General features: G+C 43.7%; 1 protein-coding gene across 1 annotated transcript in view; it reads right to left on the bottom strand.

The window, feature by feature from the left end:
- The window catches only part of DIAPH3 (diaphanous related formin 3), a 564,474-nt gene that overhangs the window by 181,040 nt on the left and 370,915 nt on the right, over positions 1–12,519 (bottom strand). Inside the window, exon 23 of the mRNA XM_054719838.1 lies at positions 6,815–6,940. Within this exon, the coding sequence (XP_054575813.1) occupies positions 6,815–6,940 (126 nt within the window). The remainder of the gene's footprint in view (positions 1–6,814; positions 6,941–12,519) is intronic.

The raw sequence follows: 12,519 nt of genomic DNA on the forward strand, positions 1-12,519 counted from the left end.
TGGCAGTAGAATAAAAAACTGGAGTTTCATTTCATACAAACTTATTTATTTGGATTTTTTATATTTTAAATTATTGATACATTCAAAGAGTATAAAAAGAGCTGCTACCGATGCTAACCTTGTCGAGTCACACTCGACATCTGAGTGCAAAAGGTTAAAATTACATGATCTTGTTCTAAAACTAGAGAGCTTATAAGTTAACTAGAGGCTCTAGGCATGAATTTGGGCACCAGTGGGGTCCCTTGACCTGGCCTGCGGGATCAGGCTGAAACTGGCTGTCCTACATCCCCCAAGGGGTCCTGGATTGCAAGAGGGCGCAGGCCAGGCCGAGGGACCCCACAGTGCATGATCACAGCCGGAGAGGGATGCGGGAGGATGGCCAGCCACAAAGGGACCACAGGAGGGCTCCAGGGCATGTCGGGCCCCACTCGCTCAGTAACAATCAGCCAGATCCCAGCAGCAAGCTAACCTACCATTTGGAGCATTTTCCCCCTGGTGGTCAGTGCACGTCATTGCGACTGGTCGACCGGTTGACTGTCTGCCCCCAGGTTGTCAAGGCATGTCATAGCAAGCGGATGAGCAGCCTTAGTCTATCATTAGCATATTACGCTTTGATTGGTTGAACGGATAACTGGACACTTAACATATTAGGCTTTTATTATATAGGATTATCTTATAATTGTTACCTATAGAACAATGTGCTCCAACGGGAAGTAGAGCTTTGAATAATTGGAATTACCAATGAGAATGATAAAATTGTGATTAAACTGAAACAATTTTGGAAATAGCCAAATTCTTAGAAGTTTAAAATGATTACCTGATAGGATGGGATAAATGGTTACATTAATGAGGTCTCTAAGTCATTATTGATGGGCTACTCATTAAGAGATGGTGGAATATTCAGACAGGAAAAAAAAACAAAACACAAATACATATCATTATCATCACCCAAAAGAGAAAATAAATGTAGATGTTCTTGTGCTAACTGTTAAAATGCAGATAAAAGTAATGCCCATCTTAGTAGTAGTAAGGCTTTCTTTTTCCCAAGCTCCTTATAAAGAGCTTTAGAGAAACAGGTGAGCTTTTATACACAATAAATATTTGATAAAATTCATTAGAAAAATATCAATATTTATTCAGTCACTTGCTATTTTTGTAAAATCTGTTTTCTATTCCTTTACTAGGACAAAGGCCAAATTCTCATTACCAAACTACCTGGCACTAATATATTCTATGGGTGTATTTTTATTTATTTAAAATTTATCTGTATTGTTTGAAAGTATTACAGAAATTCTCTTTTTCCCCCCATTGACTTTTTCACCCTACTCCCAACCCTCAGGCTTTCACTGCTCTACTGCCTAGTCCAAGGGTTATGTATATGCTTTGCCCTCATTATGGTACTTTCCCACAAAAGATGTCTATTACTTCCACTAACACATTTGATAAGGATCAGCTTCAATCAGTCATATATGTCCGATACCTTTTATACATCTTCTTAAGTACCCAGGCATCCAGCCAGCCAATCTATAAGTATTCACTGAACTCCACTGTATTCCCCTCTTTTGGGCACTAGAGAAAACAGTAGTTAACAAGATAAGCAAAGTCCCTCCTTTTGTGAAATCTAGTAATAGATAATAAAAAAAAAAATAAATGAGATATTCAGACAGTGCTAAGTATGATGAAGAAAAAGTTTTGTGATGTTATTCAGAGTGACAGAGGCTAATTTACATTGGGCAGCCAGGGAAGTCCTGGCTAAGAAGGTGACATTGACAGAAGTAACTGAGGCATAATGGTAAAACAGCATTACGTGCTAAGTTGTATAATAACCTTTGTGAGTGTAATAAGACTGCAGAGAAGAAAAAGATGGATATAAATTTGAAGATTCACAGAGGATGAGGAGCAGGTTATTTTAACCCAAGTCTTACAAGTTTATTAAGAATGGATTACACAGAAGATAGACAAGTGATAAAAGAAGGAAGGAGAGAGCAGACTAATTTAAGAAAAGAAAAATCTGCCCTTACAAATCGCACAATTACCCAACTTTTCACTCCGGCAAATGGACCGTGTATTATACAAATTTACATTTCAGCCATTCCACTCTTCTGTTTTATTTCCTCACTATAGTTCAATTAAATAAAAATGTACATAATTCTTTTACCTGAAAAATGCTGTACTTTATATAGTGTTGGATATAGATAAGATGTCTTTCTCTGAAGGAATTTATTGAGATAGTTTCAGCATCTTCATAGAAGTATCAGAAGTGATTAAAACATTGCTATATAGCGGAACAATAAAAAGAAAGTGCAAAATAAAAGCAGGATTGCAATGAAGAAATTTAAAGACTATAACATAGGAAAGAGTCAAGTAACTTGTTATATAAAATTTAATATTATTCACAAATAATAGTTTGTATATAACAATATTAATGACACCCACCTTGAACATGTGTTACATATTTTTCAATCAAATATTTACACTGGTATTATTCAACTCTAATTATATTTCTGAGCAGGCTTAGCAATTGGAAAGTAACATCATCATTATTAAAAGTCAATGTGGCATGGATAGTGTTGCTCAGTGGTTTAGCATTGACCCAGGAACCAGGAAGTCATGGGTTCGATTCCCAGTCAGGGCACATAACCAGGCTCAATCCCCAGTAGGGGGCATGGAGTAGGAAGCAGATAGATGCTGTTTCTCACTCATTGATGCTTCTTTCTCTCTATCCCTTCCCCTTCCTCTCTCTCTAAAAAAATCAGTGAAAACACATTAAATTTTTTCTTTAAAAAAAGTCCATGTGCTATCTCTGAAATAATTGTGCAAAGCCTTAAAGAATGTACTAAATTAACATTTTTAAATATTAAGTAGTATATGTAAAGAAAGCACGCACTGGAAAAATAAAAGTACAATCCTATATAATAATCTACACTAATAAAAGAGAAACATGCAAATTGACTGCACCTCTGTCATGCCAAAAAGCCACACCCACAAGCCAATCAGGAGCAAGTATGCAAATTAACCCAACCAAGATGGCTGTGCCCATGGAGCTAGCAGGAGGCTAGGGTTTCCCCTGCAATGGAGGAAGCCAAGCTTCCTGGCCTGCCCTGGCCTACGCTCAAGGCTACAAAGTTTCAATTATAGAAGATAAATAAATCCCAGATACCAGGGCCTCCGCTTGGGTCGCCAAGGGGCGTGGCCGGCCTGCAAAACACCACAGGCCCCTCACCCAGGCCGCCCCACGCCCCAAGGGAACCCCCACCCTGATCCAGGACACCCTTCAGGGCAAACCAGCTGGACCCCACCTGTACACCAGGCCTCTATCCTATCTAATAAAAGAGTAATATGCAGATTGACCATCACTCCAACACACAAGATAGCTGCCCCCATGTGATAAAAAATGGCTGCCCCCATGTGGACACAAGATGGCCGTCACAAAATGGCCAGCAGGGGAGGGCAGTTGGGAGGGACTAGGCCTGCAGGGGAGGGCAGTTAGGGGTGACCAGGCCAGCAGAGGAGGGAATTTGGGGGCGACGGGGCCTGCAGGGAAGGGAAGTTGGGGGGGACCCAGGCTTGCAGGGGAGAGTAGTTGGGGGGACCAGGCCTGCAGGGGAGGGCAGTTAGGGGCAATCAGGCTGGCAGGGGAGCAGTTAGGCATCAATCAGGCTGTCAAGTGAGTGGTTAGGAGGTGATCAGGCTGGCAGGCAGAAGCGGTTAGGGGCAATCAGGAAGGCAGGCAGGCGAGCAGTTGGGAGCCAGCAGTCCTGGATTGTGAGAGGGATGTCTGACTGCCCATTTAGGCCCGATCCTACTGGGATGTGGGGTGGCCTGGGTGAGGGGCCTGTGGTGTTTTGCAGGGTGGCCATGCCCCTTGTCGACCCAAGCGGAGGCCCTGGTATCTGGGATTTATTTAGGATCAGGCCTAAATGTGCAGTCGGACATCCCTCAAGGGGTCCCAGATTGGAAAGAGTGCAGGCTGGGCTGAGGGACACCTCAAAATGAATTTTCATGCACCGGGCCTCTAGTCCTATATAATAAAAGGCGAATATGCAAATTGACCAAACAGTGAAAAGACTGGTCGCTATGACACTCACTGACCACCAGGGGGCAGACGTTCAATGCAGAAGCTGCCCCCTGCTGGTCAGTGAGCTCCCACAGGGGGAGCGCCGCTCTGGCAGAAGCCCTGAGGTGGGCTCATGGCTGGTGAGCGCAGCCGGGTGAGCCTTTCCCGCTTACGCGGTAGTGCTAGGTATGTCCGACTGATGGCTGCCAGACTGCGAAAGGGCGCAGGCTGGGCTGAAAGACCCCCACCCGAGTGCCCAAATTTTGTGCACCAGGCCTCTAGTATACTATAATTGAACACTTTAAGTAAAATGTCCTATTATAACAAAAATTATATAATAATTTAACCCTTTGCACTCGCTTGCTTTTTTCTCGAGCTGCTACCGATGCTAACCGTGTGAGTCACACTCGACATCCGAGTGCAAAAGGTTAAGACTATTTGATTAACAGATTATCTAATAGTTCACTAAATTATGATTTTTTACATTAAATATCCAGTTGTAATAATGCATTCTTAACAACTTGGATAATATACATATTCTTCCAGAACTGGTTGAGGAAGCACACATTTGATATGTGCTTCAACTAATAAGCACTAAAATTTAAAACAAAGTTTAAGCATTAATAACCCAAATTTAGTTAAATATATTTTTATTCATTGTGCATTTTCATTTCCATATTCTTCCATTTTCTAAGATCTAAGCAGCTCACAATTTGCCATTTTAATAAGATCTTATAAATGCATTTAATATTCAAGATCTGATTTGTTGTCAGTCCTAATTAAAGTAAACAAAGCTTCACAATGAATGAATTTAATTACCTTGAAACTAGTATGTCTAAGAGGAAAAGCAAATGAGTGCAATCTAATCTCAGCAAAGTATATTTATGATCATAATCTCTGTCAATAGCAAAGTGCACCAACTGTTCATATATCTGACTTCCAAGAGATACATGAATGCTAATCAGTTCATTAGAGGCTTCTAGGTTGTGATATTTAGCAACAGGATATAGTAGCTTTCATGTCCATGGAGTATAATTGTACTCAGAATAAAAAATTGTTTCCAACAAAGCATCATTTTTCCTGTTTCTGATTTCCTGCTAGTTACTTTTTATGAGTTGCATACCTTTCAAGAAGGCAACATTATTCAGATTCTTTTATCATACGAATACAAGTATTAATAGGTCCAGAGATCATCTGCTGAGCATGACTCTGCTACACTGACTCTAAGCTCAGGTTATATGTCCTAGAAACCCAACTTTCATAATTAGTACACTCACAATGGATTACCAAAGACTCTATACAAGCAAAAACTTTTCTAAAATGCTTTCTATCTGTAAAGAACAATAATAAATACTTCCATTAATAGGACTTAATGATTATAATAAACTGACACATATGAATATTTTAACATGATAGAAATGATTGAGAAAAAAAAACAAGAATGGTAAAACTAATAAAACTCTGCTATAAAAATTTTTACAAATTAATTTTGAAAACCATATGTTGCCAAATGAGAAGGAACTGCAAAATATACTTTTGATAAGTATATATTTCATTTTTAGTTTTAAAAAGACAACCATATCTAGTAGAGTGATAACAGTGCCCTGTCTTATAAAAAAAGAAACTGGATAGGTAGGAAAGATAGGAAAGGAAATAAATACATTAGTCAGAACTGATTGTTGCTGAGTGGATTTTTATGATATTTCCCAAAAGATAGTGTAGAGATAGCTAAAATTGAACTAATTCACAATTAAGCTGAAAGTATATACAAGAAAATCTATGACAAGCCAAATAATAATAATTTTGTGATATGCCAACTCTCAGGAGAAATAGAAAGAGGAAAAGTAGTTATTTTATTTCAAGTAACTCAGTTTAAAATAAATATTAGGAGTGTCTATTTATAAGAGCTCATTTTAAAAATGGGTTATCCTTTCATGTAGAATTCTGAAGTCCATATGGAATTTTAATAATGCATAGTACCAATACTTTATTATAACACAAAAGATATCAGTCTCTAATTTCACAGAATGGTTTGCAAAGCAACTCAACATTAGTTTCAGGAAATAAAGTTTATTACTTCAATTACTCATTAGAGATTAAGCCACGAAGTTAGCAAAACCAAAGATAATTGAATTCAAAAGAAACCTTATATTAAGCAGGACACAAGCCTCATGCTATTGATTTTCTATAAATATGTATACACACACATACATATTTGTCAATTTTATTTTAGGTTTGGAGAATATCTGCACAAATAGTGATTGTGACAAACGCAATTTTGATTATGGAACTATGTAGTGTTTCTAAAGAAAAAAGAAAGTTTCTGGAACACAAGTTAAATTTTAGCATAGGACAAGCCTTGAAATTAAGCTGATTACTCACACCAGTTTATGGTCTTTATCCTGAAACATTTCAAAATATCAAAATCACATCATGTTAGATTCAAACTTTCTCAATTTGAGTTTTCATATCCTTTTAATCTACCATGAACTTCAAAAGGAAAAAGGACATGTGGAAGGGATAAGGTGAGAAAAAATATTATTCAAGTTGATAAGAAGGGAAAAAAATGGAAATCAATAGAATACATTTCAGTATTGTTCACGATAAACACTTTGATAAATTACCCTGCAAGAAGGTAAAGATTAAGCCTATAATGTGGTACTACAGAATGATCTCTGGTTATGCAAATGTACTTCAAATGTTAAAATAATTTGTAATTCTATTTGACTAGTAATTTATTTAGATATCAAAAGGATATGGACATCTTTGTCACAAACTTATCATGCACGTCCTCAGGAGGGGGAAAGGTTTCCAAATCTCTCTCAAGCTGTTGAAGCTGCCTTCCCATCTGCTTCAGATTCTTTTCCAGCATTTCTACAGAGACTAAAAAAGAGTATATTAAATGCCTTAAAATAACAAAATTATAATATATAAAAGGTAAAACACTCTAGAAACAAAATATTTGTTTAAAACCTTACAATAAGAAAGTAAAAAATTTATTATAATAAAGGGAAGGTAAAATTCAGTAAACTTGTTAAAACTTTCAATTTTTAAATCCTGGAAAAAAGTAAATTTATTAAGTGTCTTTAAGACATTAGATGAAATTTACAGCAAACTACATGAACAAACTATATTTAGGAAATGTTGTGTTTAAAATTAGAGTCCTTAAGATTAAAAATGGTGGCAGAGAAGGTGGATGCTGCACGGACATGCTCCCAGGAACAAGCTACAATTATAACATAACTAGAGGCCCGGTGCACGAAATTCGTGCACTGGGGGGGTGGGGGGGTGCCCCTCAGCCCAATCTGCACCCTCTTCAATCTGGGACCCCTCAGGGGATGTCCAACTTCCAGCAGTAGGACATCCCTCTCACAATCCGGAACCGCTGGCTCCTAACCACTCATCTGCCTGCCTGCCTGATTGTCCCTACCCCCACTGTCTGCCTGCCTGCTTGCCCCTACCTTGATCTCCTGCCAGCCTGATTGCCCCTACCTTGCCCTCCCCTATCAGCCTGGGGAGTGCTCCCAGCCCAGCGGCCCTCCCTCCCTCCGCAGCCTGGCTTGGGAAGCTGGCCTCATGCTGGGGCTACTATGCCAGCATGCCCACTCGGCTACTATGGGTGCGACTCGGGCCCCACGGAGGCCAACCTGGAGAACGTGGACCCCAGCTCTGCATCCGGCTGCTGCAGATGGCCTCGGTGGTCAACTACCACCTGCTCCTTCCACTGGCCCCATTGATCCCTCTCAGCACCAGCCATTTAGGCCAGGGTGGCAATCGCCCAGGAACCCCGGCCCTGGAGCAGCTGGCTGGGCCCGGCCACGCCCCCCGGGTCCCTGATCTGGCCCCGGACCCCAGGGAGGCTTCTGGCCGTGCCCGGCCACGCCCCCCCGGTCGCAATCGCTCCCCAGGACCCCCGGGAGGCTGCTGGCCGTGCCCGGCCACGCCCCCCCGGTCGCAATCGCTTCCCAGGACCCCCCGAGGCTGCTGGCCGTGCCCGGCCACGCCCCCCCGGGTCGCGATCGCTCCCCAGGGCCCCCGGGAGGCTGCTGGCCGTGCCCGGCCACGCCCCCCCGGGTCGCGATCGCTCCCCAGGGCCCCCCGGAGGCTGCTGGCCGTGCCCGGCCACCCCCCCCCGGTCGCGATCGCTCCCCAGGACCCCCGGGAGGCTGCTGGCCGTGCCAGGCCACGCCCCCCCGGGTCGCGATCGCTCCCCAGAACCCCCGGGAGGCTGCTGGCCGTGCCCGGCCACGCCCCCCGGGTCGCGATCGCTCCCCAGGACCCCCGGGAGGCTGCTGGCCGTGCCCGGCCACGCCCCCCCGGGTCGCGATCGCTCCCCAGGACCCCCGGGAGGCTGCTGGCCGTGCCCGGCCACGCCCCCCCGGGTCGCGATCGCTCCCCAGGACCCCCGGGAGGCTGCTGGCCGTGCCCGGCCACGCCCCCCGGGTCGCAATCGCTCCCCAGGACCCCCGGGAGGCTGCTGGCCGTGCCCGGCCACGCCCCGCCCGGTCGCGATCCCACCAGGGACTCCCGGAACTAAGAGGATTTGGCGCCGCCATCTTGGTTTTCTCAACGTCCAGATAGGCCACCCGGAGTCCCGCCCCCAGCCTCTCGCAGGCCCAATCATGGGCATAGCGGAGGTGCGGTCAATTTGCATGTTTCTCTATTATAATGTAGGATGCGGAAAGGCTTCAGGAATAATCAACGAAAAACTCACAGGAGAGAACCCTGATACCCGAGGACTGAAGGTGGAGAACGCATACAGACTGTTGGAGTGGGGGAGGCGTGAAAGGACAGGCTGGGCACCCACAGACAGCAACTGAAGTCCTGGAGAAATATCTCAGCTGTTGGGGGAAGAGTACCACTCAGAACTCTGGAATCTAATCCCCAAACTGGGCTCCCTAGCAGAGAGCACCAAATCTGTGGAGGGTACCCCCATAACATCTAGCTGTGAAAAGCAGTGGGGTGAGTCTGCAAGGGAGTGGCAGCTGAAAATTTGGGCACTCCCTTGAAGGGCCAACACACAAAAATTCCCTGTGGAGCCACCCACCTGTGCTCTTCTGGCAGAGGGAGGGTGCATTGGACTGGAACTGTGAGAGCAGAACCCAGGACTGGACTCGGGGAATAGAGCTCAGAAGGCAGACACCCCGAGTTTGCTGGGCTGAGCCATTCCCTCATGCAGTGTAGGACATCTTTCACACATAGTCATTTGCCTTGCCTGGGGGGGAAGACAGTAGACACACCCTATTGGAAAACACCTTACCCTGAGGCCACTTAAGATTTAAAAGTAACAATCAGCCTACTACAGGCAGAAGCAACTGCCTCACCCAGTTGAAAAAACTCTCCCCACACCTGAGGATGACTGCCTGGGAGCAATTCACGTCAGAATCCTATTAGTCTGTAAGCAGAGGCATCTCTGGAGGCCCTGAGTCTTTGCCTTATCCAATTAGTCAGAAACAGCCTTTAACACTGTCCTGCACTAGAGATTGAGAGGTATAGAGGATCTACCTAAAACACAGTCACAATCCCAAGCAGACAACTAAAATGAGAAGACAAAGACACAACCCCCAAATAAAAGAACTAGAGAATTCTCCAGAAGAAGACATAAATGAAGCAGAGCTAAGAAATTTATCTGAAACAGAGTTCAGAGTAATGAATAATGTAAAAATGGTAAAAATGCTCAAAAGTATAAAAAAAAGATATAGTAACTATGAAAAAAGAACAGTCTGAGATAAAGAATGACAAAACACAAATAAAGAACACATTGGAAGGAATACACAACAGAGTAGGGGAAGCTGAGGATTGAATCAGTGAAATAGAAGACAGACTTGAAAATATCACTCAATCAGAGAACCAAAAAGAAAAAAACAATTTTAATTAAAATTTTAAAAAGCATATAAATACACACACACACACACACACACACACACACACACACACAACTTCTAGAGGACTTTAGTGGAGAGATTGACAACAATATGGTCATAGTAGGGGACTTTAACACCCCTCTGACTTCACTGGACAGATCTTCCAGACAAAAACTTAAAGGACACTCTGGGTCAGATGGATTGCATAGAAATTTATAGAACATTTTACCCCAATGCAGCAGAAAATACATTCTTCTCAAGTGCACATGGATCATTCACAAAGATAGACCACATGTTAGGACACAAAACAAGTATCTACAAGTTCAAGAAGATTGAAATCATATCAAGCATCTTCGCAGAACACAGCAGAATGTAATTAGAAATCAACTACAGTAAAAACAACAAAAAACATTCAAACACATGGAGGTTACATAGCATGTTATTAAACAATGAATGGGTTATCAAAGAGATCCAGAAAGAAATAAAAAAATTCCTGGAAACAAATGAAAATGAACACACAACAACCCAAAATCTCTGGGACACAGCAAAAGCAGTCCTAAGAGGGAAGTTCATAGCACTACAGGCAAACCTGAAAAAAACAAGAAAAATCAGCAATAAACTATTTAACCCTACAACTTAAAGAACTAGAAAGAGAACAATAATAAATGCCCAGAGTAAGTAGAAGGAAGGAAATAATAAAGATTAGAGCAGAAATAAATTACATAGGGACTAAAAGAACAATACAAAAAAATCAATGAAACCAAGAGTTGGTTCTTTGAAAAGATAAACAAAATTAATAATTAGCCAGACTCATCAAGAAAAAAAGAGGACCCAAATAAAATCAGAAATGAAAGTGGAGAAGTAACAATGGACACCACAAAAATACAAAGGATTGTAAGAAAATACTATGAACAACTATATGCAAACAAGCTGCACAATGTGGATTAAACAGACAAATTCCTAGAAAAATACAATCTCCCAAAAATGAATAAGGAAGAATAAAAAAACCTGAATAGGCCAATAATAACCAATGAAATAGAAGCAGTAATCAAAACATTCCCAGCAAACAAAAGCCCAGGCTTCACAGGGGAGTTATTACAAACTTTCAAAGAAGAACTAACACCTATACTCTTCAAATCCTATCTAGTAAAAGGATAATATGCAAATTGATCATCACTCCAACACACAAGATGGCTGCCCCCATGTAGTCAAAGATGGCTGCCCCCATGTGGACACAAGATGGCTGCCACAGATGGCCAGCAGGGGAGGGCAGTTGTGGGTGATCAGGCCAGCAGGGGAGGACAGCTAGGGATGACCAGGCCTGCAGGGGAGGGCAGTTAGACGTGACCGGGCTGGCAGAGGAGGGCAGTTGGGGGTCACCAGGCCTGCAGGGGAGGACAGTTGGGGGGGGGACCCAGGCCAACAGGGGAGAGCAGTTAGGGGCAACCAGGATGGCAGGGTAGGGTGGTTGGGGGTGACCAGGCCTGCAGGGGAGGGCAGTTGGGGGATCAGACCTGCAGGGCAGGGCAGTTGTGGGGGACCGGGCCAGCAGGAAGGGGCAGTTGGGGGCACCCAGGCCTGCAGGGGAGGGAAGTTAGGGGCGACCAGGCCGGCAGGGGAGGGCCATTGGGGGGACCCAGGACTGCAGGGGAGGGCAGTTGGGGGGGACCAGGCCTTCAGGGGAGGGCAGGTGGCAGGGACCAGGCCTGCAGGGGAGGGCAGTTAGGGGTAATCGGGCTGGCAGGGGAGCAGTTAGGCGTCAATCAGGCCGGTAGAGGAGTGGTTAGGGGGTGATCAGGCTGGCAGGCAGAAGCAATTAGGGGCAATCAGGCAGGAAGGCAGGCAAGTGGTTGGGAGCCAGTAGTCCTGGATTGTGAGAGGTATCCCAGATTGGAGACAGTGCAGGCTGGGCTGAGGGACATCCCTCCCCCCGTGCACGAATTTTGTGCACTGGGCCTCTAGTTATTTCAGAAAGTCCAAGAGGAAGGAACACTTCCAAACACTTTTTATGAGGCCAGCATTATCTAAATTCCAAAACCAGACTCTACAAAGAATGAGAATTACAGGCCAATATCCCTGATGAACATAGATGCTAAAATTCTCAAAAAATATTAGCAAATCACATCCAGCAATATATTAAAGAGATCATAAACCATGATCAAGTGGGATTTATTCTAGGGATCTAAGCTGATACAATAGTAGCAAATTAATAAACGTGATACATCACATAAATAAACTGAAAGACAAAAATCACATGATCATATCAACAGATACAGAAAAAGCATGACAAAATTCAACACTTATTTTTGATAAAAACTCTCAGCAAAGTTAGAACAGAGGGAGCGTATCTCAACATGATAAAGGCCATCCTATATAATAAAAGCCTAATATGCAAATCAACTGACTGGCGGAATGACTGGTGGAACGACTGGTTGCTATGATGCATATTGACCAACAGGCGACTGACGCTCAACGCAGGAGCTGCCCCCATCCCACAGGCCACAGACGAGCCAAGCTGGGTGCCAGCAGGGGGCACCAAATCGCCCCGCTGGTCTCCCGACAGATTCGCCCTGATCACCAGCCAGGCCTAGAGACCCT

Source organism: Eptesicus fuscus, chromosome 8 (genome assembly GCF_027574615.1).
Source record: "Eptesicus fuscus isolate TK198812 chromosome 8, DD_ASM_mEF_20220401, whole genome shotgun sequence".
Classification (NCBI taxonomy): Eukaryota; Metazoa; Chordata; class Mammalia; order Chiroptera; family Vespertilionidae; genus Eptesicus; species Eptesicus fuscus.